This window comes from Panulirus ornatus, chromosome 42 (genome assembly GCF_036320965.1).
Source record: "Panulirus ornatus isolate Po-2019 chromosome 42, ASM3632096v1, whole genome shotgun sequence".
NCBI lineage: Eukaryota > Metazoa > Arthropoda > Malacostraca > Decapoda > Palinuridae > Panulirus > Panulirus ornatus.
This window is the reverse complement of record NC_092265.1, coordinates 26013974-26039089: the sequence shown is the minus strand read 5'-3', so window position 1 is coordinate 26039089 and position 25116 is coordinate 26013974. Positions and strand designations below refer to the sequence as shown.

Sequence of the window (25116 nt, the reverse complement as noted above, 5' to 3'; positions counted from 1 at the left end):
AGAGGGTGAGGGCATGTACAGAGCATCAGACTGGGGAAGAGCAGTGTGGTTACAGAAAAGGTAGAGGACGTGTGGATCAGGTGTTTGCTTTGAAGAATGTATGTGAGAAATACTTAGAAAAACAGATGGATTTTTATGTATCTTATATGTTATTATCGAGGATGTAAGGCATGTGTACGAGTAGGAAGAGAGGAAAGTGATTGATTCCCAACGAATGTTGATTTGCGGCAAGGTTGCGTAATGTCTCCATGGTTGTTTAATTTGTTTATGGATGGGGTTGTTAGGTAGGTGAATGCAAGAGTTTTGGAGAGAGGGGCAAGTATGCAGTCTGTTGTGGATGAGAGGTCTTGGGAAGTGAGTTAGTTGTTCGCTGATGATACAGTGCTGGTGGCTTATTCTGGTCAGAAACTGCAGATGCTGGTGATTGAGATTGGTAAAGTGTGTGAAAGAAGAAAGCTGAGAGTAAATGTGAATAAGAGCAAGGTTACTAGGTACAGTAGGGTTGAAGGACAAGTTAATTGGGAGGTAAGTTTGAATGGAGAAAAACTGGAGGAAGTGAAGTGTTTTAGATATCTGAGAGTGGATTTAGCTGTGAATGGAACCATGGAAGTGGAGATGAGTCTCAGGGTGGGGAAGGGGGCGGAGGTTCTGGGAGCGTTGGAGAATGTGTAGAAGGCGAGAACGTTATCTCGGAGAGCAAAAATGGGTATGTTTCAATAAATAGGGGTTCCAACAATGTTATATGGTTGTGAGGCATGGGCTATAGATAGGGTTGTGCGGAAGAGGGTGAATGTGTTGAAAATGAGATGTATGAGGACAATATGTGGTGTGAGGTGGTTTGATCGAGTAAGTAATGAAAGAGTAAGAGAGACGTGTGGTAAAAAAGAGTGTGGTTGAGAGAGCAGAAGAGGGTGTGTGGAAATGGTTTTGCCACATGGAGAGAATGAATGAGGAAAGATTGACAAAGAAGATATATATATGTCAGAGGTGGAGGGGACGAGATGTGGCAGACCAAATTGGAGGTGGAAGGATGGAGTGAAAAAGATTTTTAGAGATCGGGGCCTGAACATACAGGAGGGTGAAAGGCGTGCAAGGAACAGAGTGAATTGGAACGATGTGGTATACCGGAGTTGACGTGCTGTCAGTGGATTGAACCAGGGCATGTGAAGTGTCTGGGGTAAACATCTATTCTCGTCGCCACCCCGCCGCACATGAAATGGCACACCCCCTCCCCCTGCGCGCGTGCGAGGTAACCTCTAGGAAAAGACAACCAAGGCGACATTCGTTCACACTCAGTCTCTAGCTGTCATGTGTAATGCACCCAAACCACAGCTCCCTTACCACATCCAGGCCCCACAAAACTTTCCATGGTATACCCCAGACGCTTCACTTGCCCTGGTTCAATCCACTGATAGCACGTTGAACCCTGTATGCCACATCGTTCCAATTCACTCTATTCCTTGCACGCCTTTCCCCCTCCTGTATGTTCAGGCTCCGATCACTCAAAATCATTTTCACTCCATCCTTCCACCTCCAATTTGGTCTCCCACTTCTCGTTCCCTCCACCTCTGATACATATATCCTCTTTGTCAATCTTGCCATACTCATTTTCTCCTTGTGACCAAACCATTTAATACACCGTCTTCTGCTTTCTCAACCACACTCTTTTTATTACCACACATCTCTCTTACCCTTTCATTACTTAATCAAACCACCTCACACTACATATTGTCCTCAAACATTTCATTTCCGACACATTCACCTTCCTCCGCACAAACCTACCTATAGCCCATGCCTCGCAACCATAGAACATTGTTGGAACCTGTATTCCTTCAAACGTACCCATTTTTGCTGTCCGAGATAACGTTCTCGCCTTCCACACATTCTTCAACGCTCCCAGAACCTTCGCCCCCTTCCCCACCCTGTGACTCACCTCCGCTTCCATGGTTTCATCCGCTGCTACATCCACTCCCAGATATCTAAAACACTTCACTTCCTCCAGTTTTTCTCCATTCAAACTTACCTCCCAAGTAACTTGTCCCTCAACCCTACTGAACCTAATAACCTTGCTCTTAACCATATTTACTCTCAGCTTTCTTCTTTCACACACTTTACTAAACTCAATCACCAGCTTCTGCAGTTTCTAACCAGAATCAGCCACCAGCGTTGTATCATCAGCGAACAACAACTAACTCACTTCCTAAGACCTCTCATCCATAACAGACTGCATACTCGCCCCTCTCTCCAAAACTCTTGCATTCACCTCCCTAACAACCACATCTATAAACAAATCAAACAACCATGGAGACATCACACACCCCTGCCGCAAACCAACATTCACTGGGAACCAATCACTTTCCTTTCTTCCTACTCGTACACATGCCTTACATCCTCGATGAAAACTTTTCACTGCTTCTAGCAACTTACCTTCCAAACCATATACACTTAATACTTTCCGCGGAGCATCTTTGTCAATCATATCATATGCCTTCTCCAGATCCATAAATGCTACATACAAATCGGGCTGTTTTTCTTAGTATTTCTCACATACATTCTTCAAAGCAAACACCTGATCCACACATCCTCTACCACTTCTGAAACCACACTGCTCTTTCCCAGTCTGATGTTCTGTAAATTTCTTGACCCTCTCAGTCAATGCCCTCCCGTATAATTTCCCAGGAATACTCAACAAACTTATACCTCTGTAATTTGAACACTCACCTTTATCCCCTTTGCCTTTCTACAATGGCACTATGCATGCACTCCGCCAATCCTCTAGCACTTCACAGTGAACCATACATACATTGAATATTCTCACCAACTAGTCAAAAACACAGTCACCCCCTTTTTTGATAAATTCCACTGCAGTACCATCCAAACCCGCCGCCTTACCGGCTTTCATCTTCCGCAAAGCTTTCACTACCTCCTCTGTTTACCAAACCATTCTCCCTGACCATCTCACTTCGCACACCACCTCGACCAAAACACCCTATATCTGCCTCTCTATCATCAAACACATTCAAGAAACCTTCAAAATACTCACTCCATCTCCTTCTCACATCACAACTACTTGTTATTACCTCCCCATTTGCCCCTTTCACCGATGATCCCATTTGTACTCTCGTCTTACGCCCTTTCTTTACCTCCTTCCAAAACATGTTTTTACTCTCCCTAAAATCTGACGATACTCTTTAATCCCAATCTCATTTGCCATATTTACATCATTTATTGATATATCATTCTTGATTGGCGCTTCCCACGTTAGCGAGGTAGTGCCAGGAAGCAGACGAAGAAAGACCCATCCACTCATATACACACTTATATACATACACGCCCATTCACGTACATATACATACATATACACATACGTAGCCATATACATACATTCACATGCACATATTCATATTCACTAGCCTTTATCCATTTTCGGCGACACTTTGCCGCACAGGAAACAGGACCGACACCCCCTGCGTCAGCGAGGTAGCGCCAGAAAAAGACAAAAAAAGGCCACATTCGTTCACACTCAGTCTCTAGCTGTCGTGTGTAGTGCACCGAAACCACAGCTCCCTATCCACATCCAGGCCCAACAGAACCTTCCATGGTGTACCGCAGACGTTTCACATGCCCTGGTTTAGTCCATTGACAGCACGTCGACCCCGGTATACCACATCGTTCCAATTTACTCAATTCTTTCCACGCCTCTCACCCTCCTGCATGTTCAGGTCCCAATTCCTCAAAATCTTTTTCACTCCATCCCTCTACCTCCAGTTTGGTCTCCCGCTTTTCCTTCTTCCCTCCATCCTGACATATATCCTCTTGGTCAACCTTTCCTTACTCATTCTGTCCATGTGTCCAAACCATTTCAATACACCCTTTTCTGCTCTCTCAACCACACTTTTTTTCTTTTTACCTCACATCTCTCCTACCCTTTCATGTTCGAAGGAGTAGTAGTTCCGACAGTATGTGTTGTGAATTGGCTTGATCAAGTAATGAAAAGGTAAGAGAGACGTGCGGTAATATATATATATATATATATATATATATATATATATATATATTTTTTTTTTTTTTTTTTTTTTTTCTTTTTTTTGCCGCTGTCTCCCGCGTTTACGAGGTAGCGCAAGGAAACAGACGAAAGAAATGGCCCAACCCACCCCCATACACATGTATATACATACGTCCACACACGCAAATATACATACCTACACAGTTTTCCATGGTTTACCCCAGACGCTTCACATGCCTTGATTCAATCCACTGACAGCACGTCAACCCCGGTATACCACATCGCTCCAATTCACTCTATTCCTTGCCCTCGTTTCACCCTCCTGCATGTTCAGGCCCCGATCACACAAAATCTTTTTCACTCCTTTCCACCTCCAATTTGGTCTCCCTCTTCTCGTTCCCTCCACCTCCGACACATATATCCTCTTGGTCAATCTTTCCTCACTCATTCTCTCCATGTGCCCAAACCATTTCAAAACACCCTCTTCTGCTCTCTCAACCACGCTCTTTTTATTTCCACACATCTCTCTTGCCCTTACGTTACTTACTCGATCAAACCACCTCACACCACACATTGTCCTCAAACATCTCATTTCCAGCACATCCATCCTCCTGCGCACAACTCTATATATATATATATATATATATATATATATATATATATATATATATATATATATATATATATATATATATATATGATCCCAGGGGATAGGGGATTAAGAATACTTCCCACGTACTCCCTGCGTGTCGTAGTGGCGACTAAAAGGGGAGGGAGCGGGAGGCTGGAAATCCTCCCCACTCGTTTTTTTTTTTTTTTTTTTTTTAATTTTCCAAAAGAAGGAACAGAGGGGGGCCAGGTGAGGATATTCCACAATGGCCCAGTCCTCTGTTCTTAACGCTACCTCGCTAACACGGGAAATGGCGAATAGTTTGAAAGAAAGAAATATATATATATATATATATATATATATATATATATATATATATATATATATATATATATATATATATATATATATATGTATATATATATATATATATATATATATATATATATATATATATATATATATATATATATATATGTGGTGTGAGGTGGTTTGATCGAGTAAGTAATGTAAGGGTAAGAGAGATGTGTGGAAATAAAAAGAGCGTGGTTGAGAGAGCAGAAGAGGGTGTTTTGAAATGGTTTGGGCACATGGAGAGAATGAGTGAGGAAAGATTGACCAAGGGATATATGTGTCGGAGGTGGAGGGAACGAGGAGAAGTGGGAGACCAAATTGGAGGTGGAAAGATGGAGTGAAAAAGATTTTGAGTGATCGGGGCCTGAACATGCAGGAGGGTGAAAGGCGGGCAAGGAATAGAGTGAATTGGATCGATGTGGTATACCGTGGTTGACGTGCTGTCAGTGGATTGAATCAGGGCATGTGAAGCGTCTCGGGTGAACCATGGAAAGTTGTGTGGGGCCTGGATGTGGAAAAGGAGCTGTGGTTTCGGGCATTATTGCATGACAGCTAGAGACTGAGTGTGAACGAATGGGGCCTTTGTTGTCTTTTCCTAGCGCTACCTCGCACACATGAGGGGGGAGGGGGATGGTATTCCATGTGTGGCGAGGTGGCGATGGGAACAAATAAAGGCAGACAGTGTGAATTGTGTGCATGTGTATATATGTATGTGTCTATGTGTGTATATATATGTGTACATTGAGATGTATAGGTATGTATATTTGCGTGTGTGGACGTGTATGTATATACATGTGTATGGGGGTGGGTTGGGCCATTTCTTTCGTCTGTTTCCTTGAGCTACCTCGCAAACGCGGGAGACAGCGACAAAGGAAAATAAATAAATAAATAATATATATTCTGGGAGCCTTGAAGAATGTGTGGAAGTCGAGAACATTATCTCGGAAAGCAAAAATGGGTATGTTTGAAGGAATAGTGGTTCCAACAATGTTGTATGGTTGCGAGGCGTGGGCTATGGATAGAGTTGTGCGCAGGAGGATGGATGTGCTGGAAATGAGATGTTTGAGGACAATGTGTGGTGTGAGGTGGTTTGATCGAGTAAGTAACGTGAGGGTAAGAGAGATGTGTGGAAATAAAAAGAGCGTGGTTGAGGGAGCAGAAGAGGGTGTTTTGAAATGGTTTGGGCACATGGAGAGAAGGAGTGAGGAAAGATTGACCAAGAGGATATATGTGTCGGAGGTGGAGGGAACGAGGAGAAGAGGGAGACCAAATTGGAGGTGGAAAGATGGAGTGAAAAGGATTTTGTGTGATCGGGGCCTGAACATGCAGGAGGGTGAAAGGAGGGCAAGGAATAGAGTGAATTGGAGCGATGTGGTATACCGGGGTTGACGTGCTGTCACTGGATTGAATCAGGGCATGTGAAGCGTCTCGGGTAAACCATGGAAAGTTGTGTGGGGCCTGGATGTGGAAAGGGAGCTGTGGTTACGGGCATTATTGCAAGACAGCTAGACTGAGTGTGAACGAATGGGGCCTTTGTTGTCTTTTCCTAGCGCTACCTCGCACACATGAGGGGGGAGGGGGATGTTATTCCATGTGTGGAGAGGTGGCGATGGGAATGAATAAAGGCAGACAGTGTGAATTATGTGTATATATGTAAGTGTCTGTGTGTGTATATATATGTGTACATTGTGATGTATGGGTATGTATATTTTCGTGTGAGGATGTGTATGTATATACATGTGTATGGGTGTGGGTTGGGCCATTTCTTTCGTCTGTATCCTTGCGCTACCTCGCAAACGCGGGAGACAGCGACAAAGCAAAATAAAAAAAAAAAAATATATATATATATATTATATATATTTATATTATATATATATATATATGGAGCGGGGGGCTGGAAATCCTCCCCTCTCGTTTTTTTTTTTAATTTTCCAAAAGAAGGAACAGAGGGGGGGCCAGGTGAGGATATTCCACAAAGGCCCAGTCCTCTGTTCTTAACGCTACCTCGCTAACGCGGGAAATGGCGAATAGTTAAAAAAAAAAAAATATATATATATATATATATTTATATATATATATATATATATATATATATATATATATATATATATATATATATATATATATATATATATATTGGAAGTAAGATGGCCTTGATTAGGGCTTTCACTTGCCCGTGCCTTCTCAGCTAACTAAAAAGAAAAAGAAGATTAACGAGAGAGAGAGAGAGAGAGAGAGAGAGAGAGAGAGAGAGAGAGAGAGAGAGAGAGAGAGAGAGAGAGAGGCCCTTGAAGACAGTCCTCAGTACCAAGCCAGACTGCTTGTGTCGAGTGCTGTGGGAATGGCTGGGTCCCAGCCCGGCCCTGGCCTGGGCCAAACAAAGACACATCATGGCCAGCCTTTCCTGGCTCTCTCTAGGAATACTGTCCTTAAGGAAATGTTGTTCTTAATGTAGGTCTCCATTGTCCACGAAATGGAAGGGTCGATAAAGAGCATGTGCTGACGTCACCAGAGGCCCAGGTACTACTGGTGTCTTATGGTGCTTTTGTGTGTGTGTGTGTGTGTGTGGTTATCCTGGTCCATGTATGTAATGTTTTTTGTACGTGATGGTGCATGTGTGTTTGGTGATGAATGTATGTGATGACTCATGTGTGTGGTGGTGTATGTGTGTGATTGTGCATATGTGTTGGTGGATGTATGTGATGGTCAATGTGTGTGGTGGTGGTGCTGGTGGTATATGTGTATGTGTATGTGATGATCATGATATGATGGGGTATATATGTGATGGTCCATGTGATAGGTGATGTATGTTTCTGAGGGTGTATATGCATGGTGCTGTTTAGATGTGATAATGCATATGTGTGTGGTGTGGTGTGTGTGTGTGTGTGTGTGTGTGTGTGTGTGTGTGTGTGTGTGTTTATATATGCGTGATGATCCGTATAAGTGGTGTGATATATATGTGTCATGGTCCATGAGTGTGGTGGGATGTATATGTCATGGTCCAGGTGTGTGGTGGTAATATATGATTTATGATATATAATGGTAATACATAATGCTCAAGCTGGGCTGGGCTGACTCCTTAGCGATAGGTAAGGCTGTCACGGGTGACTCCCGAGAGTGTAGAGGAGGTCTCCACCTGGGCGGGGGGACAGAGGTGTCCTCTGTACTCTGCCCTGTCGAAATAATCTAGGGAACGGCTTTTAAAAGGGCTCTATGTGTGACTTTTTATGGCAAGTCAGCAAACTTAAAGGGTGACCGAGCTTGGAAAAATGAGCTCATTTTGTATGTCAAAAGGCCATATCGCGGCTGGAGTGTTCTACATACATCTGTTCTGCTTAGAAAATCAGCAAGTTTGGTGATTAGCGAAAAATGAAGCAGTGACTCATCGTGAGTATTGTAGACTGTAGAGAATGTACAACCGTCATGAGGATGGTCTCCAACTTGTTAGGCTGCGTCCTGACTCGAGTGTAAGACAAGTCGTTTAAACCTGCTAACTCTCGCAGTTCCCTTACCTATCGCTAATGCACTAGCCTAACCTGGCGAACATTATCTCACTCGGCCACTCCCGTCTTCGTTCGCCTCCTGAATGGTCTACTCTTAGTAAGAACTAGTCTATAATGACTTATCTAAAGTAGTCATGGTATCAAAACCTTAAATACAAAAGTCTTGATACTGGAACACAATCAAGTACATAACACAGAGTTCATTCATCCTAATGAATAAGTCTCTCAGCCTGCTACATGATGTAGCACTGCAGCCTTAGATTTTCAGACCAGTTCTAACACTACAGTCGTTAATATCAAGATCAGCATAAATACTAGTTCTCACATGGATTAGTTTTCTGATATCACTGAGTTCCTCGTAATGTTGAGTTCAACATCGTTCACTTGGGGAAGAGTTTTCCTAGAGTTCTTACGGTCAGTGGGTCTTTAAGGTCTTCTGACCAGTGGACAACTTCACGCGTTGCTATTGGCTGTGGAGTCAAATTTCAATGAGCAACTCCTTTTTCTCATGTGACTTCTAACTTGGATGTGGCAGAAGTCAGAGGGAGAGTGTTAGTTTCGGTCCCTTTCTGCCTGATATAATCATTATATACTTATGCGCTTCTCCCCTGGCGGACCGTGAATGTGCCAGGATTAGTAACGCTAACCGCTACATTGCGGAGTTCCATGATAGTTAACCCTCTTCAGAGACTTGGGAAAAGTGTTAACCTATCGGGTGTCTGTCCTCGCCATTGCTTGAATAGGACCTTCTTATCTTTGCCTTTGTATTTCCGTCGATCATCCGCCCCTCACTCAGTAATGCCTCTCTCATCGAGGTCAGCGCCAACCTGGCGGGTCTGCTGGAGCTGCTGGGTCTGGAGGGATCGGGGGACACCCTGGCGCGGGAGTTGGGTGCTGACCGACGCGGGCGTGTGTCTCTCCACGCCTTCCTCGCCTGCCGCAGACAGCTAGCCCAGGAGGTGAACGCCATACGTAGTGAAGGTGAGTTCCCCCCCCCCCCCCTCTCTCTCTCTCTCTCTCTCTCTCTCTCTCTCTCTCTCTCTCTCTCTCTCTCTCTCTCTCCCCCCGATGGTGTGATAAAATATTTTTCGTCATACCATCGTAGCCGCGACAGGTAAGTGCATGTTTCCTGCGCTGGCTGGAGGGTGACTGACACACGGGGGAAACACAAGATTTCTGATTTCTGTCTTTAACTTCGTGTGGCCCAGGTGCCCGGATGCCCTACTCAGGGTTCGAATCCTACCCATGGTCTGCAAAGTACACTTGACGTGCCGTTATAACCTTCACTAGTATATTTACCCCGCTATAAACTCCCCCAGTAAATCCACCCCGTTATAGACTCTCTCAGAATATATAACCTCCCCAAGTATGTTCACCCCGTTATAAACTCCCCCAGTATATTCACCCCGTAATAAATTTCCCAGAATATTCATCCCGTTATAGACTCACTCCCCAGTATATATAAACTTCGACAGTGTATTCATTCCGTTATAGACTCCCCCAATGTATTCACCCCATTATGAATCCTCTGGCGTCTCTCGTTGGTCAGGTGGCGGCAGCTGGTCTCAGGAGGTGTGGTCAGGAGGCTCAGAGGGTGGGGACGCTGACTCCCAGCTTCCAACTCGTCGATCTACGACCCCTCCGGAGGTGCCCCCCAGGCAGGAGCAAGTCAGACGGCGACAGGTCGTGTCTGGGGGCCGTCGTCGGCAGCCCACCAGCAGGCAGGTCCTCGAGGCCACCAACAAGGTAGGTGCAGGTTAGCCTGAGGTTTGTGGGTCATGATGACTGGGGAGTGTGGACGTCGGTTTGAGGCATAGATGGTCATGGTGAGGTCACTCTTTGGCTCTTTGGGGTCAGGGTCAGGATGGTGTAGGGGTTACATAGGAGCTACAGGTCAAGTATGGTTAGGGGTCAACTTTAGGGTCTTTAGGGTTAGGATCAGGATGGGTTAAAGGCTATTTAGTGTTTTCTAGGGTCAAAGTTGGATGCCAGTCAGGTAGGGTAGGAGGTCGCACTGAGCCTTCCTGGTGTGTGTGTGTGTGTGTATATATATATATATATATATATATATATATATATATATATATATATATATATATATATATTTTTTTTTTTTTTTCTTTTTTTTTTTTTTTTGCTTTGTCGCTCTCTCCCGCGAGGTAGCGCAAGGAAACAGACGAAAGAAATGGCCCAACCCACCCCCATACACATGTATATTCATACGTCCACACACGCAAATATACATACCTACACAGCTTTCCATGGTTTACCCCAGACGCTTCACATGCCCTGATTCAATCACTGACAGCACGTCAACCCCGGTATACCACATCGATCCAATTCACCTCTATTCCTTGCCCTCCTTTCACCCTCCTGCATGTTCAGGCCCCGATCACACAAAATCTTTTTCACTCCATCTTTCCACCACCAATTTGGTCTCCCTCTTCTCCTTGTTCCCTCCACCTCCGACACACACACACATATATATATATATATATATATATATATATATATATATATATATATATATATATATATATATATATATATATATATATTATCCCTGGGGATAGGGGTGAAAGAATACTTCCACGCATTCCTCGCGTGTCGTAGAAGGCGACTAGAGGGGACGGGAGCGGGGGGCCAGAAATCCTCCCCTCCTTGTATTTTTTAACTTTCTAAAATGGGAAACAGAAGAATGAGCCACGCGGGGAGTGCTCATCCTCCTCGAAGGCTCAGACTGGGGTGTCTAAATGTGTGTGGATGTAACCAAGATGTGAAAAAAGGAGAGATAGGTAGTATGTTTGAGGAAAGGAACCTGGATGTTTTGGCTCTGAGTGAAACGAAGCTCAAGGGTAAAGGGGAAGAGTGGTTTGGGAATGTCTTGGGAGTAAAGTCAGGGGTTAGTGAGAGGACAACAGCAAGGGAAGGATTAGCAGTACTCCTGAAACAGGAGTTGTGGGAGAATGTGATAGAATGTAAGAAAGTAAATTCTCGATTAATATGGGTAAAAATGAAAGTTGATGGAGAGAGATGGGTGATTATTGGTGCATATACACCTGGGCATGAGAAGAAAGATCATGAGAGGCAAGTGTTTTGGGAGCAGCTGAATGAGTGTGTTAGTGGTTTTGATTTACGAGACTGGGTTATAGTGATGGGTGATTTGAATGCAAAGGTGAGTAATGTGGCAGTTGAGGGAATAATTGGTATACATGGGGTGTTCAGTGTTGTAAATGGAAATGGTGAAGAGCTTGTAGATTTATGTGCTGAAAAAGGACTGGTGATTGGGAATACCTGGTTTAAAAAGCGAGATATACATAAGTATACGTATGTAAGTAGGAGAGATGGCCAGAGAGCGTTATTGGATTACGTGTTAATTGACAGGCGCGCGAAAGAGAGACTTTTGGATGTTAATGTGCTGAGAGGTGCAACTGGAGGGATGTCTGATCATTATCTTGTGGAGGCTAAGGTGAAGATTTGTAGGGGTTTTCAGAAAAGAAGAGTGAATGTTGGGGTGAAGAGGGTGGTGAGAGTAAGTGCGCTTGGGAAGGAGACTTGTGTGAGGAAGTACCAGGAGAGACTGAGTACAGAATGGAAAAAGGTGAGAACAATGGAAGTAAGGGGAGTGGGGGAGGAATGGGATGTATTTAGGGAATCAGTGATGGATTGCGCAAAAGATGCTTGTGGCATGAGAAGAGTGGCAGGTGGGTTGATTAGAAAGGGTAGTGAGTGGTGGGATGAAGAAGTAAGATTATTAGTGAAAGAGAAGAGAGAGGCATTTGGACGATTTTTGCAGGGAAAAAATGCAATTGAGTGGGAGATGTATAAAAGAAAGAGACAGGAGGTCAAGAGAAAGGTGCAAGAGGTGAAAAAGAGGGCAAATAAGAGTTGGGGTGAGAGAGTATCATTAAATTTTAGGGAGAATAAAAAGATGTTCTGGAAGGAGGTAGATAAAGTGCGTAAGACAAGGGAGCAAATGGGAACTTCAGTGAAGGGCGCAAATGGGGAGGTGATAACAAGTAGTGGTGATGTGAGAAGGAGATGGAGTGAGTATTTTGATGGTTTGTTGAATGTGTTTGATGATAGAGTGGCAGATATAGGGTGTTTTGGTCGAGGTGGTGTGCAAAGTGAGAGGGTTAGGGAAAATGATTTGGTAAACAGAGAAGAGGTAGTAAAAGCTTTGCGGAAGATGAAAGCCGGCAAGGCAGCAGGTTTGGATGGTATTGCAGTGGAATTTATTAAAAAAAGGGGTGACTGTATTATTGACTGGTTGGTAAGGTTATTTAATGTATGTATGACTCATGGTGAGGTGCCTGAGGATTGGCGGAATGCGTGCATAGTGCCATTGTACAAAGGCAAAGGGGATGAGAGTGAGTGCTTAAATTACAGAGGTATAAGTTTGTTGAGTATTCCTGGTAAATTATATGGGAGGGTATTGATTGAGAGGGTGAAGGCATGTACAGAGCATCAGATTGGGGAAGAGCAGTGTGGTTTCAGAAGTGGTAGAGGATGTGTGGATCAGGTGTTTGCTTTGAAGAATGTATGTGAGAAATACTTAGAAAAGCAAATGGATTTGTATGTAGCATTCATGGATCTGGAGAAGGCATATGATAGAGTTGATAGCGATGCTCTGTGGAAGGTGTTAAGAATATATGGTGTGGGAGGCAAGTTGTTAGAAGCAGTGAAAAGTTTTTATCGAGGTTGTAAGGCATGCATACATGTAGGAAGAGAGGAAAGTGATTGGCTCTCAGTGAATGTAGGTTTGCGGCAGAGGTGTGTGATGTCTCCATGGTTGTTTAATTTGTTTATGGATGGGGTTGTTAGGGAGGTGAATGCAAGAGTTTTGGAATATATATATATATATATATATATATATATATATATATATATATATATATATATATATATATATATATATTATACTTAGTCGCTGTCTCCCGCGTTAGCAAAGTAGCGCAAGGAAAAGACAACAGAGGCCACATTCGTTCACACTCAGTCTCTAGCTGTCATGTGTAATTCACCGAAGCCACAGCTCCCTTTCCACATCCAGGCCCCACAAAACTTTGCATGGTTTACCCCAGACGCTTCACATGCCCTGGTTCAATCCATTGACAGCACGTCGACCTGGGTATACCACATCGTTCCAATTCACTCTATTCCTTGCACGCCTTTCACCCTCCTGTATGTTCAGGCCCCGATCTCTCAAAATCTTTTTCACTCCATCCTTCCATATCCAATTTGGTCTCCCACTTCTCGCTCCCTCCACCTCTGATACATTTATACTCTTTGTCAATCTTTCCTCACTCATTCTCTCCATGCGACCAAACCATTTCAATACATCCTCTTCTGCTCTCTCAACCACACTCTTTTCATTACCACACATCTCTCTTACCCTTTCATTACTTACTCGATCAAACCACCTCACACCACATATTGCCCTCAAACATCTCATTTCCAACACATCCACCCTCCTCCGCACAGCTTTCTTCTTTCACAAACTTTACCAAACCCAGTCACCAACTTCTTTAGTTTCTCACCCGAATCAGCCACCAGCGCTGTATCATCAGCAAACAACTGACTCACTTCCCAAACCCTCTCATTCACAACAGACTGCCTACTTGCCTCTCTCTCCAAAGCTCTTGCATTCACCTCCCTAACAACCCCATCCATAAACAAATTTAACAACCATGGAGACATCACGCACCACTGCCGCAAGCCAACATTTGCTGGGAACCAATCACTTTCCTCTTTTCCTACTCGTACACATACCTTGCATCTTTGATAAAAACACTTCACTTCTTCCAGCAACTTAATTCCCACTCCATATACTCTTAATACCTTCCACAGAGCATCGCTATCAACTCTATTATATGCCTTCTCCAGATCCATGAATGCTACTTACAAACCCATCTGTTTTTCTAAGTATTTCTTCCACTCATTCTTCAAATCAAACACTTGATCCATACATCCTTTACCACTTCTGAAACCACACTGCTCTTCCCCAGTCTGATGATCTGTACATGCATTTATCCTCTCTATCAATACCCTCTCGTACAATTTCCCAGGAGTACTTAACAAACTTATACCTCTGTAATTTGAGCACTCACCTTTATCCCCTTTGCCTTTGTACAATGGCACTATGCATGCATTCCGCCAATCCTCAGGCACCTCACCATGAACCATACATACATTGAATATCCTTACCAACCAGTCAATAACACAGTCACCCCCTTTTTTTGATAAATTCCACTGCAATACTATCCAAACCCACCGCCTTGCCGGCTTTCATTTTCCGCAAAGCTTTCACTACCTCTTCTCTGTCTTCTCTGTTTACCAAACCATTCTCCCTGACCCTCTCACTTTGCACACCACCTCGACCAAAACACCCTATATCTGCCACTCTGTCATCAAACACATTAAACAAACCGTCAAAATACTCACTCCATCTCCTCACTTCATCACTACTTCTTATTACCTTCCCATTAGCCCCCTTCACCGATGTTCCCACTTGTTCTCTTGTCTTACGCACTTTATTTACCTCCTTCCAAAACATCTTTTTATTCTCCCTGAAATTTCATGGTATTCTCTCACCCCAACTCTCATTTGCCTTCTTTTTAACCGCTTGCATCTTACTCTTGACCTCCTGCTTCTTTCTTTATACATCTCCCAGTCATTTGCACTAGTCATCCGTGATGCCGAGAACTGTTAGGAGAGATTGTATGTTTGTTTGAGTGAAGGCTAGCCGCCCCATGTGTGAGGTAAAAGGAAAATGTAACCACCTGGGTCAAAGGAGTTACACTTGACAGCCACTGAAGAGCTGGCTTCCTGCGCACTGACCTTGCCGGTACTCAGGCGAGTAGTGCCGGTAATTTACCTTCGTGGCTGGTGGCTGCAGAGTGAGAGAGAGAATTAATCAGAATTTATCAAAGTTTATCGTATCCCTTTCATTTATTGCTACCCTGATATCACCTTCCTGGGTCACACATCCTACCACACCTTCCATCGTCCCTTGACGCAAGGTTGCTGAGGGAGAACTGTTTAAAGTCATCATATTTTGTGAACCTAATGACATATTGGTATCAGGAAGGGGAGGAATTTGCCACCTTAGGCAGCAACCCAAGGCCATGCGACACCTTAAATCCGCTGCGTATGTCTACCAGCTCTTGTGTGAAAACCTATGAGCCCCTTGGTATTTAAATGGATCGAGTGGAGTCAGGGGAGGGAGGGAGCTCTCTAGGGAATCCTCCCTCCCTTATAACCGATACTCCCCCCCCCCCCCTTCACCTCGTAGCCGTAAAATCCTATCGTGTTGGGGGATTTCATCAGTTATAAAATCTGGGAGGTGATCGTCGGTCATCTGGCAGCGTAGTGATGAGTTTGGGCGGTTGAGATGTTATGGGTCCGTACCGCTGCCAAACGTACGGATATTGAAATACTGTGATTAGGGTTAACATTTTTACACCATTTCAAGTTACTTTACACTAATTTTGAATAATATATGAATAATTTCCTTAATCTGCTATCCATAGAGAAAGTGTGAAACCAGTGGTCTTTAAATTGTGTGAAATGCTAAAAATAGAACGCTGTCATAATGTTAATGTTTGCCCTCGCTGAATCTTATGAGCCATTCCAAGACATGAATAATTTATTCAGTTGAGTACCAACGGTAACTTCCTAATATTTGCAGGGGTCTGATGTTTGCATGACAATGAAAATGATAGTCCTTCATGAAATATACATATTTATTTTTTTCTCTTACGGGAAATTTAATTTTGCTGTTTAGAAACTCATGAAAAGATTATTTCTTGATCATCAAGAACTGAATGCTAATAGAAATACCGAAATTTTTTTCGCCATTCCATTCATTTAAGATTCACCCGTAAATCTTATTTCAATGGGTCTGTTTATATTTATTCTGTACACGTATGGCCGGGACCTCTTACACTTTACTACCCTACTTATCTCAATTTTGAGGTGTGAAAAATAGGTATGAGGTTGGAATGTTGTGGAATGAGGGGGAAGGGGTCCGGCGCTATTGTCCTACCGTGTAGTCCGTCAGTTTAGCCGAGTTTCCCCTCTGCCTCCTCAGTCAACCGGCGGCGTTCAAGGGGAACGCATGTCGCCCTCGTTCCTCCCCTCTGTACTGATCAACCGTTGTTCTCTGGGAATTTAGAGGAGATCTGAAGATACTGTGTGATTAAGCAATCTGGGGCCGAAGCCCCTAGACTGCCACGTAAGGTGTTAAAAGACTTGGGAAAGTGAGAGAGGAGGAGATCCTTGGCGTGGGTGTGAGCCGGGAGTGATCCTGCTCCTGCTAGGCTGTCTGAGGGGAGAGGGACCCGCCCACCACCCTGCTTCTCACCCACCCCAAAATCACCACCGCTCCTCTGAAACGAACTCTTGCCAGAACTGAACCTCCCACGAGTCTTTGAGAAACCGTTGGGTTTCGAACCCTTCGTGACACAGTGCTGTGTGTGTGTGTGTGTGTGTGTGTGTGTGTGTGTGTGTGGAGCCAGCCATACGTGAGCATGGATGCTGGCAGCGCCTCGGGTCATCCCATTGTCGTTAAGTCATGGAGAAAACTGCCGAAAATTTCCTCCAACGAAGTTAAACAGCGGATGGAAGCTCCGTTGTGTGGGACACAAAGTGAAATCTTTGTCACCGATTGACAGGTGACAAAAGTTCTAGTGTTTTTGATTTTTTGAAGAACTTTTCCAGTTCATGACGTTTGTTAAGTGACTTGTAAGTGACGTTATATCAGTGAATTACTGTGATCTTTTTCTTTATATTTTAATTCCTTAGTTGGTATGTGTGTGTCTAACAAGAGGAACAGAAGCTGGTGCGAATTTGTGATTCCAGCGCAACCTAAAGATCGAGCAAGAGGATTAGTAAGTGGGGTCATTAACTTCATGCTTGCTGTTGTGGAAATCCAGTCACCAGTCACCATTGGCTGCACGCCATGTTAGTACCACTTGTCCTCGCCCTTGGTGACGCTTTATGTTAAATGATGTTAGACATACTTGCTGTATGCCACACCCGTGCTGTGAAAAGTCCTATACTCCTATTGTATCAAATCACATTAAACTAACTGTCAGTTATTCCTTATTATAGAGTAAGACACGATTCACATACCTAAGTATGCTTAGTTTTGTGTACTTAATAGATGTGAATCTAACCGAAAGCAAATCGTATGTGTTCAAATATCAACTCATCAACATTATTAACACTGTAATATGTGGGTATGTTGCTTGTGTTCCTCCAGCCGCAAGTTTGAATTATTCAGGTAGTCTTCCGTGGGTTGGTCTTCAAAACATACACCCAAATATCTCTTGTTGAATAATCCTTGCAGATTTCAATTTAAGTAACTTGTTGAGAGAGAGAGAGAGAGAGAGAGAGAGAGAGAGAGAGAGAGAGAGAGAGAGAGAGAGAGAGAGAGAGAGAGAGAGATGAAAGTACCCACGATGAGATTTTGACATAAGGTTTAATGCTAAGCGCTCGCCGCGTAGAGAGTTCCTACCATCCTACTTACCTCCCTACAAGTACCGATGGGATAGCTATCGCATAGCGCACACCACACGTTTTTGGTTGATGTCTAGTACTGTTTCTGAATGACGTTTATTATACATTAGCTTAATCAAAGTCAGTCCTAGGTTCATCTGTGACTGACTTCAACCATATATCAAGTTGTAAATGTTTCCCTGGTTGTTACATGATTTTCTCAGGGTAGATAATGGTAGCATCTTTCATGCTTGATACACCTCTATTGTTATCTTTGACATCTTTTTCTTATGACTTTATTGCAGATTCTTTTCCTGGTTGGGAGGATTTTAGATGTTTATAATACTGTTGTCCTGTATTCCCCCACTGTATTGCCTGCGTGGATTTATCATTTCACTTTCTCATTTGTAAAGTTCGCGGTATTTTAACGTCTCATCATTGTTCTTATATTCCATTTTCTCGACATTGCTCTTTTTTATATTTCCACACACACACACACACACACACACACACACACACACACACACACACACACACACACACACACACACACACACATATTGCTTTCTTATATCTCAACTGATGATGTGATTATTACACGAAAGTGCACCTGGAAACTTATCGTGTTTCATTTTCCCCGTTGACTCATAGGGATGTATATATATTTATTTATATTTATCATTTATTTTACTTTGTCGCTTTCTCCCGCGTTAGCTAGGTAGCGCAAGGAAACAGACGAAAGAATGGCCCAACCCACCCACATACACATGTATATACACACGCGTCCACACACGCACATAAACATACCTATACATCTCAACGTATATATACACACACAGACATATGCATATATACACATGTACATAATTCATACTGTCTGCCCTTATTCATTTCCGTCGCCACCCCGCCACACATGAAATGACGACCCCCTTACCCCGCATGTGCGCGAGATAGCACTAGGAAAAGACAACAAAGGCCACATTCGTTCACACTCAGCTGTCATGTATAATGCACCGTAACCACAGCTCCCTTTCCACATCCAGGCCCCACAAAACTTTCCATGGTTTACCCCAGACGCTTCACATGCCCTGGTTCAATCCATTGACGGCACGTCGACCCCGGTATACACATCGTTCCAATTCACTCTATTCCTTGCACTCCTTTCACCCTCCTGCATGTTCAGGCCCCTATTACTCAAAATCTTTTTCAATCCATCTTTCCACCTACAATATGGTCTCCCACTTCTCCTCGTTCCCTCCACCTCTGACACATATATCCTCTTTGTCAATCTTTCCTCACTCAGTCTCTCCATGTGACCAAACCATTTCAAAACACCCTTTTCTGCTCTCTCAAGCACACTCTTGTTATTTCCACACATCTCTCTTATCCTTTTATTACTTACTCGATCAAACCACCTCACACCACATATTGTCCTCAAACATCTCATTTCCAGCACATCCACCCTCCTCCGCACAACTCTATACATAGCCCACGCCTCGCAACCATATAACATTGTTGGAACCACTGTTCCTTCAAACATACCCAATTTTGCTTTTCGAGATAACGTTCTCGCTTACCACACAATTTTTTTTTTCAACGCTCCCAGAACTTTCGCCCCCCTCTCCCACCCTATGATCCACTTCCGCTTCCATGGTTCCATCCGCTGCCAAATCCACTCCCAGATATCTAAAACACTTCACTTCCTCCGGTTTTTCTCCATTCAAACTTACCTCTAAGTATTATAAAGGTTTGTTGAATGTGTTTGAATATAGGATGGCAGATATAGGGTGTTTTGGTCGTGATGTGCGAAGTGAGAGGGTCAGTGAGAATGTTTTGGTAAACAGAGAAAAGTGAAAGCTTTGCGGAAGATGAAAGCCGGCAAGGCGGCGGGTTTGGATGGTATTGCAGTGGAATATATTAATAAAGGAGATAACTGTGTTGTTGACTGGTTGGTAAGGATATTCAGTGGATGTATGGTTCATGGTGAAGTGCCTGAGGATTGGCGGAATGCATGCATAGTGCCATTGTTCAAAGGCAAAGGGGATAAAGGTGAGTGTTCAGATTACAGATGTATAAGTTTGTTGAGACTTCCTGGGAAATTATATGTGAGGGTATTGATTGAGAGGGTGAAGGCATGTACAGAGCTTCTGATTGGGGAAGAGAAGTGTGGTTTCAGAAGTGGTAGAGGATGTGTGGATCAGGTGTTTGCTTTGAAGAATGTATGTGAGAAATACTAAGAAAAACAAATGGAGAAGGCATATGATAGAGTTGATAGAGATGCACTGTAGAAGTTGGTAAGAGTATATGGTGTGGGAGGTAAGTTGCTAGAAGCAGTGACAAGTTTTTATCGAGGATGTAAGGCATGTGTACGAGTAGGAAGAGAGGAAAGTGACTGGTTGCCAGTGAATGTTGGTTTGCGGCAGTGGTGCGTGATGTCTCCAATGTTTAATTTGTTTATTTATGGGGTTGTTAGGGAGGTGATGCAAGAGTTTTGGAGAGAGGGGCAAATATGCAGTCTGTTGTGGATGAGAGGACTTGGAAAGTGAGTCAGTTTTTGTTTGCTGATGATACAGCGCTGGTGGCTGATTCGGGTGAGAAACTGCAGAAGCTGGTGACTGAGTTTGGTAAAGTGTGTGAAAGAAGAAAGCTGAGCGTAGATGTGAATAAGAGCAAGGTTATTAGGTTTAGTAGGGTTGAGGGACAAGTGAGCTGGGAGGTAAGTTTGAATGGAGAAAAACTGGAGGAAGTGAAGTGTTCTAGATACTTGGGAGTGGATGGAACCATGGAAGCGGAGGTGAGTCGCAGGGTGGGGGAGGGGGCGAAGGTTCTGGGAGCGATGAAAAATGTGTGGAAGGCGAGAGCGTTATCTTGGAGAGCAAAACTGGGTATGTTTGAAGGAATAGTGGTTCCAACAATGTTATATGGTTGCGAGGCGTGGGCTATAAGGGTTGCGCGGAGGAGGGTGGATGTGTTGGAAATGAGATGTTTGAGGACAATATGTGGTGTGAGGTGGTTTGATCACTTACTCACTTACTCTTATCACTCTCTTCAAGAGAAGAAGTGATATGTATATATATATATATATATATATATATATATATATATATATATATATATATATATATATATATATATATATATCGTAGTAGTTTCTGTCTTTTGCTAATTTTAGTATCATTACTGGGCTTGATAGTTTTATCTTCTCAATATGATCTTTAGATTCTTAGTTCCTCGTTTATAAAGGCACGTAGATCTTTTAAGTTCATTTAACTTTCATTTCCCGTTTAGGGCCTTCGTTCATTGTCATCAACGTATTGTTGACTGTCCAAGTGACGTATTTGGTTTGATGTATATACGTTTAGGTTCAGTTAGGTTCATTTCTGCTTATTTCTGTGGCTCCCCCTCCCCCACCAGGTCTGCAGCCCAAGCAGGTCTCCCCTGCTGAGGGAAGGTAAAGGCGTGAAACATACCCTCAACAAGTCTCCCTTTATGAGTTGAAGTAAAGTTATGAGAGTTAACCCCTAGTAGACCTTCCTGTGCTGATTGAAGGTAAAGTCGTGAGAGCTAACCCCCAGCAAGTCCCCCACCCCCTGCTTATTAAAGGTAAAGTCACGAAAGGTAACCTCCAGCGGGTCTACCCTGCTGAATAAAGGTACAGTCATGAGAGATGACTCCCGACGGGTCTCCACCAGTCCCTCTTCCCCTGCCCAGCACTTCCTTTCCCAGCAGGTCTGACCCGACCGAGGTAAGAGGCCTGTTGTGCCTCCCCTTCGGATTTTGGCTGTGGAACAGTTGAATTATTCCCTCCTTGATTCCACCTGCTGTTTAAAGAGTGGCATGTCCTTTCCCATTCATCATTTTAACAAGCATAGGACGAGAGAAGGACTTATAGCTGTCGATGATTTTATGGCTGATAAATAACTGCATCTTCCATCCGTCACTAATATTACCAATACGAAATATTCCTTTATTATAACTATATACATCTAGAGAGTGTACATCAGCCTTGCTAAAAAAAGATGATGATGTACTTGGCTTCTAATATCTGCATATATCTGTGGTGGATCGCCACTGCATTCTTAAAGCTCTCAGTGTTAAGAGTTGTTACATGTGTCGTGGTTAACGATGATTACCATTTGGTGTCCGATCACCATAGACTTAGCCAACCTAGCGTGTCTTACCCGAGATTTAATTCCGTATTTTTTTTTTCTAAATGATTCCAGCGTAAGTCTAATGTCTGGTTTTAAACGGGATATGACAGGTTTCCTTGTACCTAGATATGACAGGTTTACTAGTCGCTGGTATTTTATAGTTTTATTTATTGTTAACATGATGCTAATCATCCGCAATTAACTCATTACCATTTTTTTTATTAGACTTGGATAAATGTACTTATGTTCTGTCTTCCATTAACCTCATGTTAACTAGTGTTAATTTTGTGTCAAAATATCGTCTCACTAGTTAACTTGTTCATTATTCTCCGTTTAAATCTGTACGTTCTGCATATCGTCTCCATGGGTTAAATGTGGTTCTATCCTCACTATCAACTTCACTATTATGAAGTTTTTTGTAATAGTGACTCTATCTCAGTCCAGTCCAGTTGCCGCCTCTGAAGTAATTGGGAATGAAACTCACCCTTCCCTGACGTCCGACCTGCCTGATTCCTCCATTCTTTGGATTTTCTTCCGTGTGTACTGACAGACAGACAGACAGCGACTCACTTGTAGACGAAAGAATAAAAGAGTGCGCGTCGGTTTATACGCGTAAAGTGCGCTATACGCGTGTTGCTGGGCCTTACAGTACAACCAGGTGACTTGGTGCTGCTTTGCTAAATGCGGATCATGTAAGCCGCTTCGTAAACAAATGTCTCACCAGAGACGCGTTCTGTATACAGACTTGGGCTACAAGTTGCAACGGTTGTGGGTGAGTATCATCCTGTATATTGAAGTGTATAATTCTGAGCTTGTATTGATGTATGATTACTGAAGTATCTTTTCATTGAAATATGGTTTTGATATATTTATTGTTGCCCCAAATTGCCGAACGAACGTATAGATAAAAGTTGTATAATTGAGAGTAGTTGGATTGAGAGACTGTGCACACCTTATCTGTTCTCAGACGGTAATGATAATGAAATTTCTTATAATTTGATAAGTGAATGGCTCACATGATATGGACGTGTGCTTTACAGTATAAGGATCTTGTTATGTACGAGTTGATATAAACGGAATGAATGGGTATGATATTTGATTGTAAAGAAATCCCAGTAATGTGAATTATGATTCACAGTTCTTTTTTATATGTAAATTGGATCCTGTAAGCACAGTTCATGCTCGGTAGCGTACAATAACAATTTAATTGTGTAAATCGGGCTTTTGATAAGTGTATTTTTTATGTGATAGCGGGATAAATGAGAAGGGGAGGGGGGGGGGGGGAGGTAATGTTCAAAGGCAAGGGGGCCCCTATGTCATGGCAGGCTCACATCTGATGTATCTCGAACAGCCAACGTGACAACAGCTCTGTCGGAGGCATAAGGCATGTAATATATTAACTTTCAAATGAAGACCTGAGGAGTTCCGGCGTAAACAGATTTACGCCGGGGAGTGGGCCCCCACGGTGGGAAGGGGATTAGGCTTACAATAGCCGGATTATGTAATGTAAATCCGGTTGTAACGTGTTATGTACCCGCTATTTCAAATTGTTATCACATCGTTAGTGGGATTTTGTAACATACTGTAGCTAATGACGACTGTTTGAATTATCGAACTGGGAGACTGTGGAATTATCCCATGTGAAATATTAATGGGACATTTTACTCGCTGTAGATTAAGAAATCACCAGACATGAATCTTTGGCCGGATTATTAAAAATCACCTTACAGGACGGATGGATTTGGAGACCTGGAACAAAATATGCTAATGTTTACAAATCCAAAGTGTATTTGTGATTTTTAAGAGTTAGGTCTTGATATGATAATGTATCTTAATTATTATCTTTATGACACAGAGGTGAGGAAAAGCCTCAGTCTTATGATAAGGAATCACCACTAGGCACTACAGTACTGATCGAAGCCACACAGTCAGGACCAAAGATTATAGACAGATGAGCAAGGACTGGGGGAAGTGGTAGACAGACGGCCAAAATCAAGGATATATACACATACTGACAAGGAAGACAGAGCCAGAGGCAGGTCTATACAAAGTTCTTGTTAACAGACAGACACGATAACAGGCGTAACTACACAGACAAGCTGGTGGACTCGCACGCTTGGAGACATTTACATAACAGGTTTTAATATATGTCATAGACGAGGTAAAGTGCACAGACAAAGTTGCTTTAAACACGGTGGTCAGCAAACAGAGACATGGGCACAGACAGAATGGAAGACAAAGAGAAGGTTAAGAACACACCTCAGAAGACAGACTACAGCAAAGAGAGGAAAGGTTTATGCATACATTGCCTCTCGGTTGTGGGGTCGAACACACTAACAGTTACAGAACACCGGCAACGGCGGTAGGACACGTAGACGCCAACACTGACGGATGTCTATCAGAATAATAAACAAACAATTAGAGAACAAAGCAGTCGTTCCCTGTAACCTGTCCTGTAAAACACATGGGACCTCATATGTCTGAGGTGTCAGGGTCACACATGGGGGTCAATAAGGAGTCTGCCTGTGGTCTCTGCTATGGTTTATTGTAGTTGGGGTCTACCTTTGGTATCTTTGACTTGCAATAGTTTCTGGTTATGGGGGGTCTAACTGTGGTCTTTATCTGGCTAGGGTATATTATGGTCGGGGTCTGTCTGTGGTCTCTGCATGGTTTATTGTGGTCGGGTTCTATCTGTAGTCTCTACCTTCCGATGGTCACTGGTGGAAGCGTCTTTATGAAGTCTTTTTCTTATTAAGGTTGCGGGTTGTGGCGATCTACTTGTGGTGTCTACAATACGATGGTTTCTTGTGGTGGAGATCTGCTCGTGGTCTCAGTTTTTTGAAAGGTTTGTTGTAGTCGGGGTTTACCTGTGTTCTCTACCTTGCTGTGATTTCTGGTGGTAGGGAGTTCTACCTGTGGTGTCTACTTTGCAATGGTTTATTATGTTGGGGTCTACTTGTGGTCTCTACCTTGCAATGGATTATTATTGTTGGG

The 25116-nt window shown here is 43.2% G+C and overlaps 1 protein-coding gene across 2 annotated transcripts in view; it reads left to right on the top strand.

The window, feature by feature from the left end:
- Positions 1-25116, top strand: part of LOC139761990 (colorectal mutant cancer protein) — a 245792-nt gene that overhangs the window by 57134 nt on the left and 163542 nt on the right. For both annotated transcript variants that reach the window (XM_071686767.1, XM_071686769.1), the window contains exons 3-4: positions 9294-9454; positions 10023-10219. In XM_071686767.1, coding sequence (XP_071542868.1) covers positions 9294-9454; positions 10023-10219 — 358 coding nt within the window. The remainder of the gene's footprint in view (positions 1-9293; positions 9455-10022; positions 10220-25116) is intronic.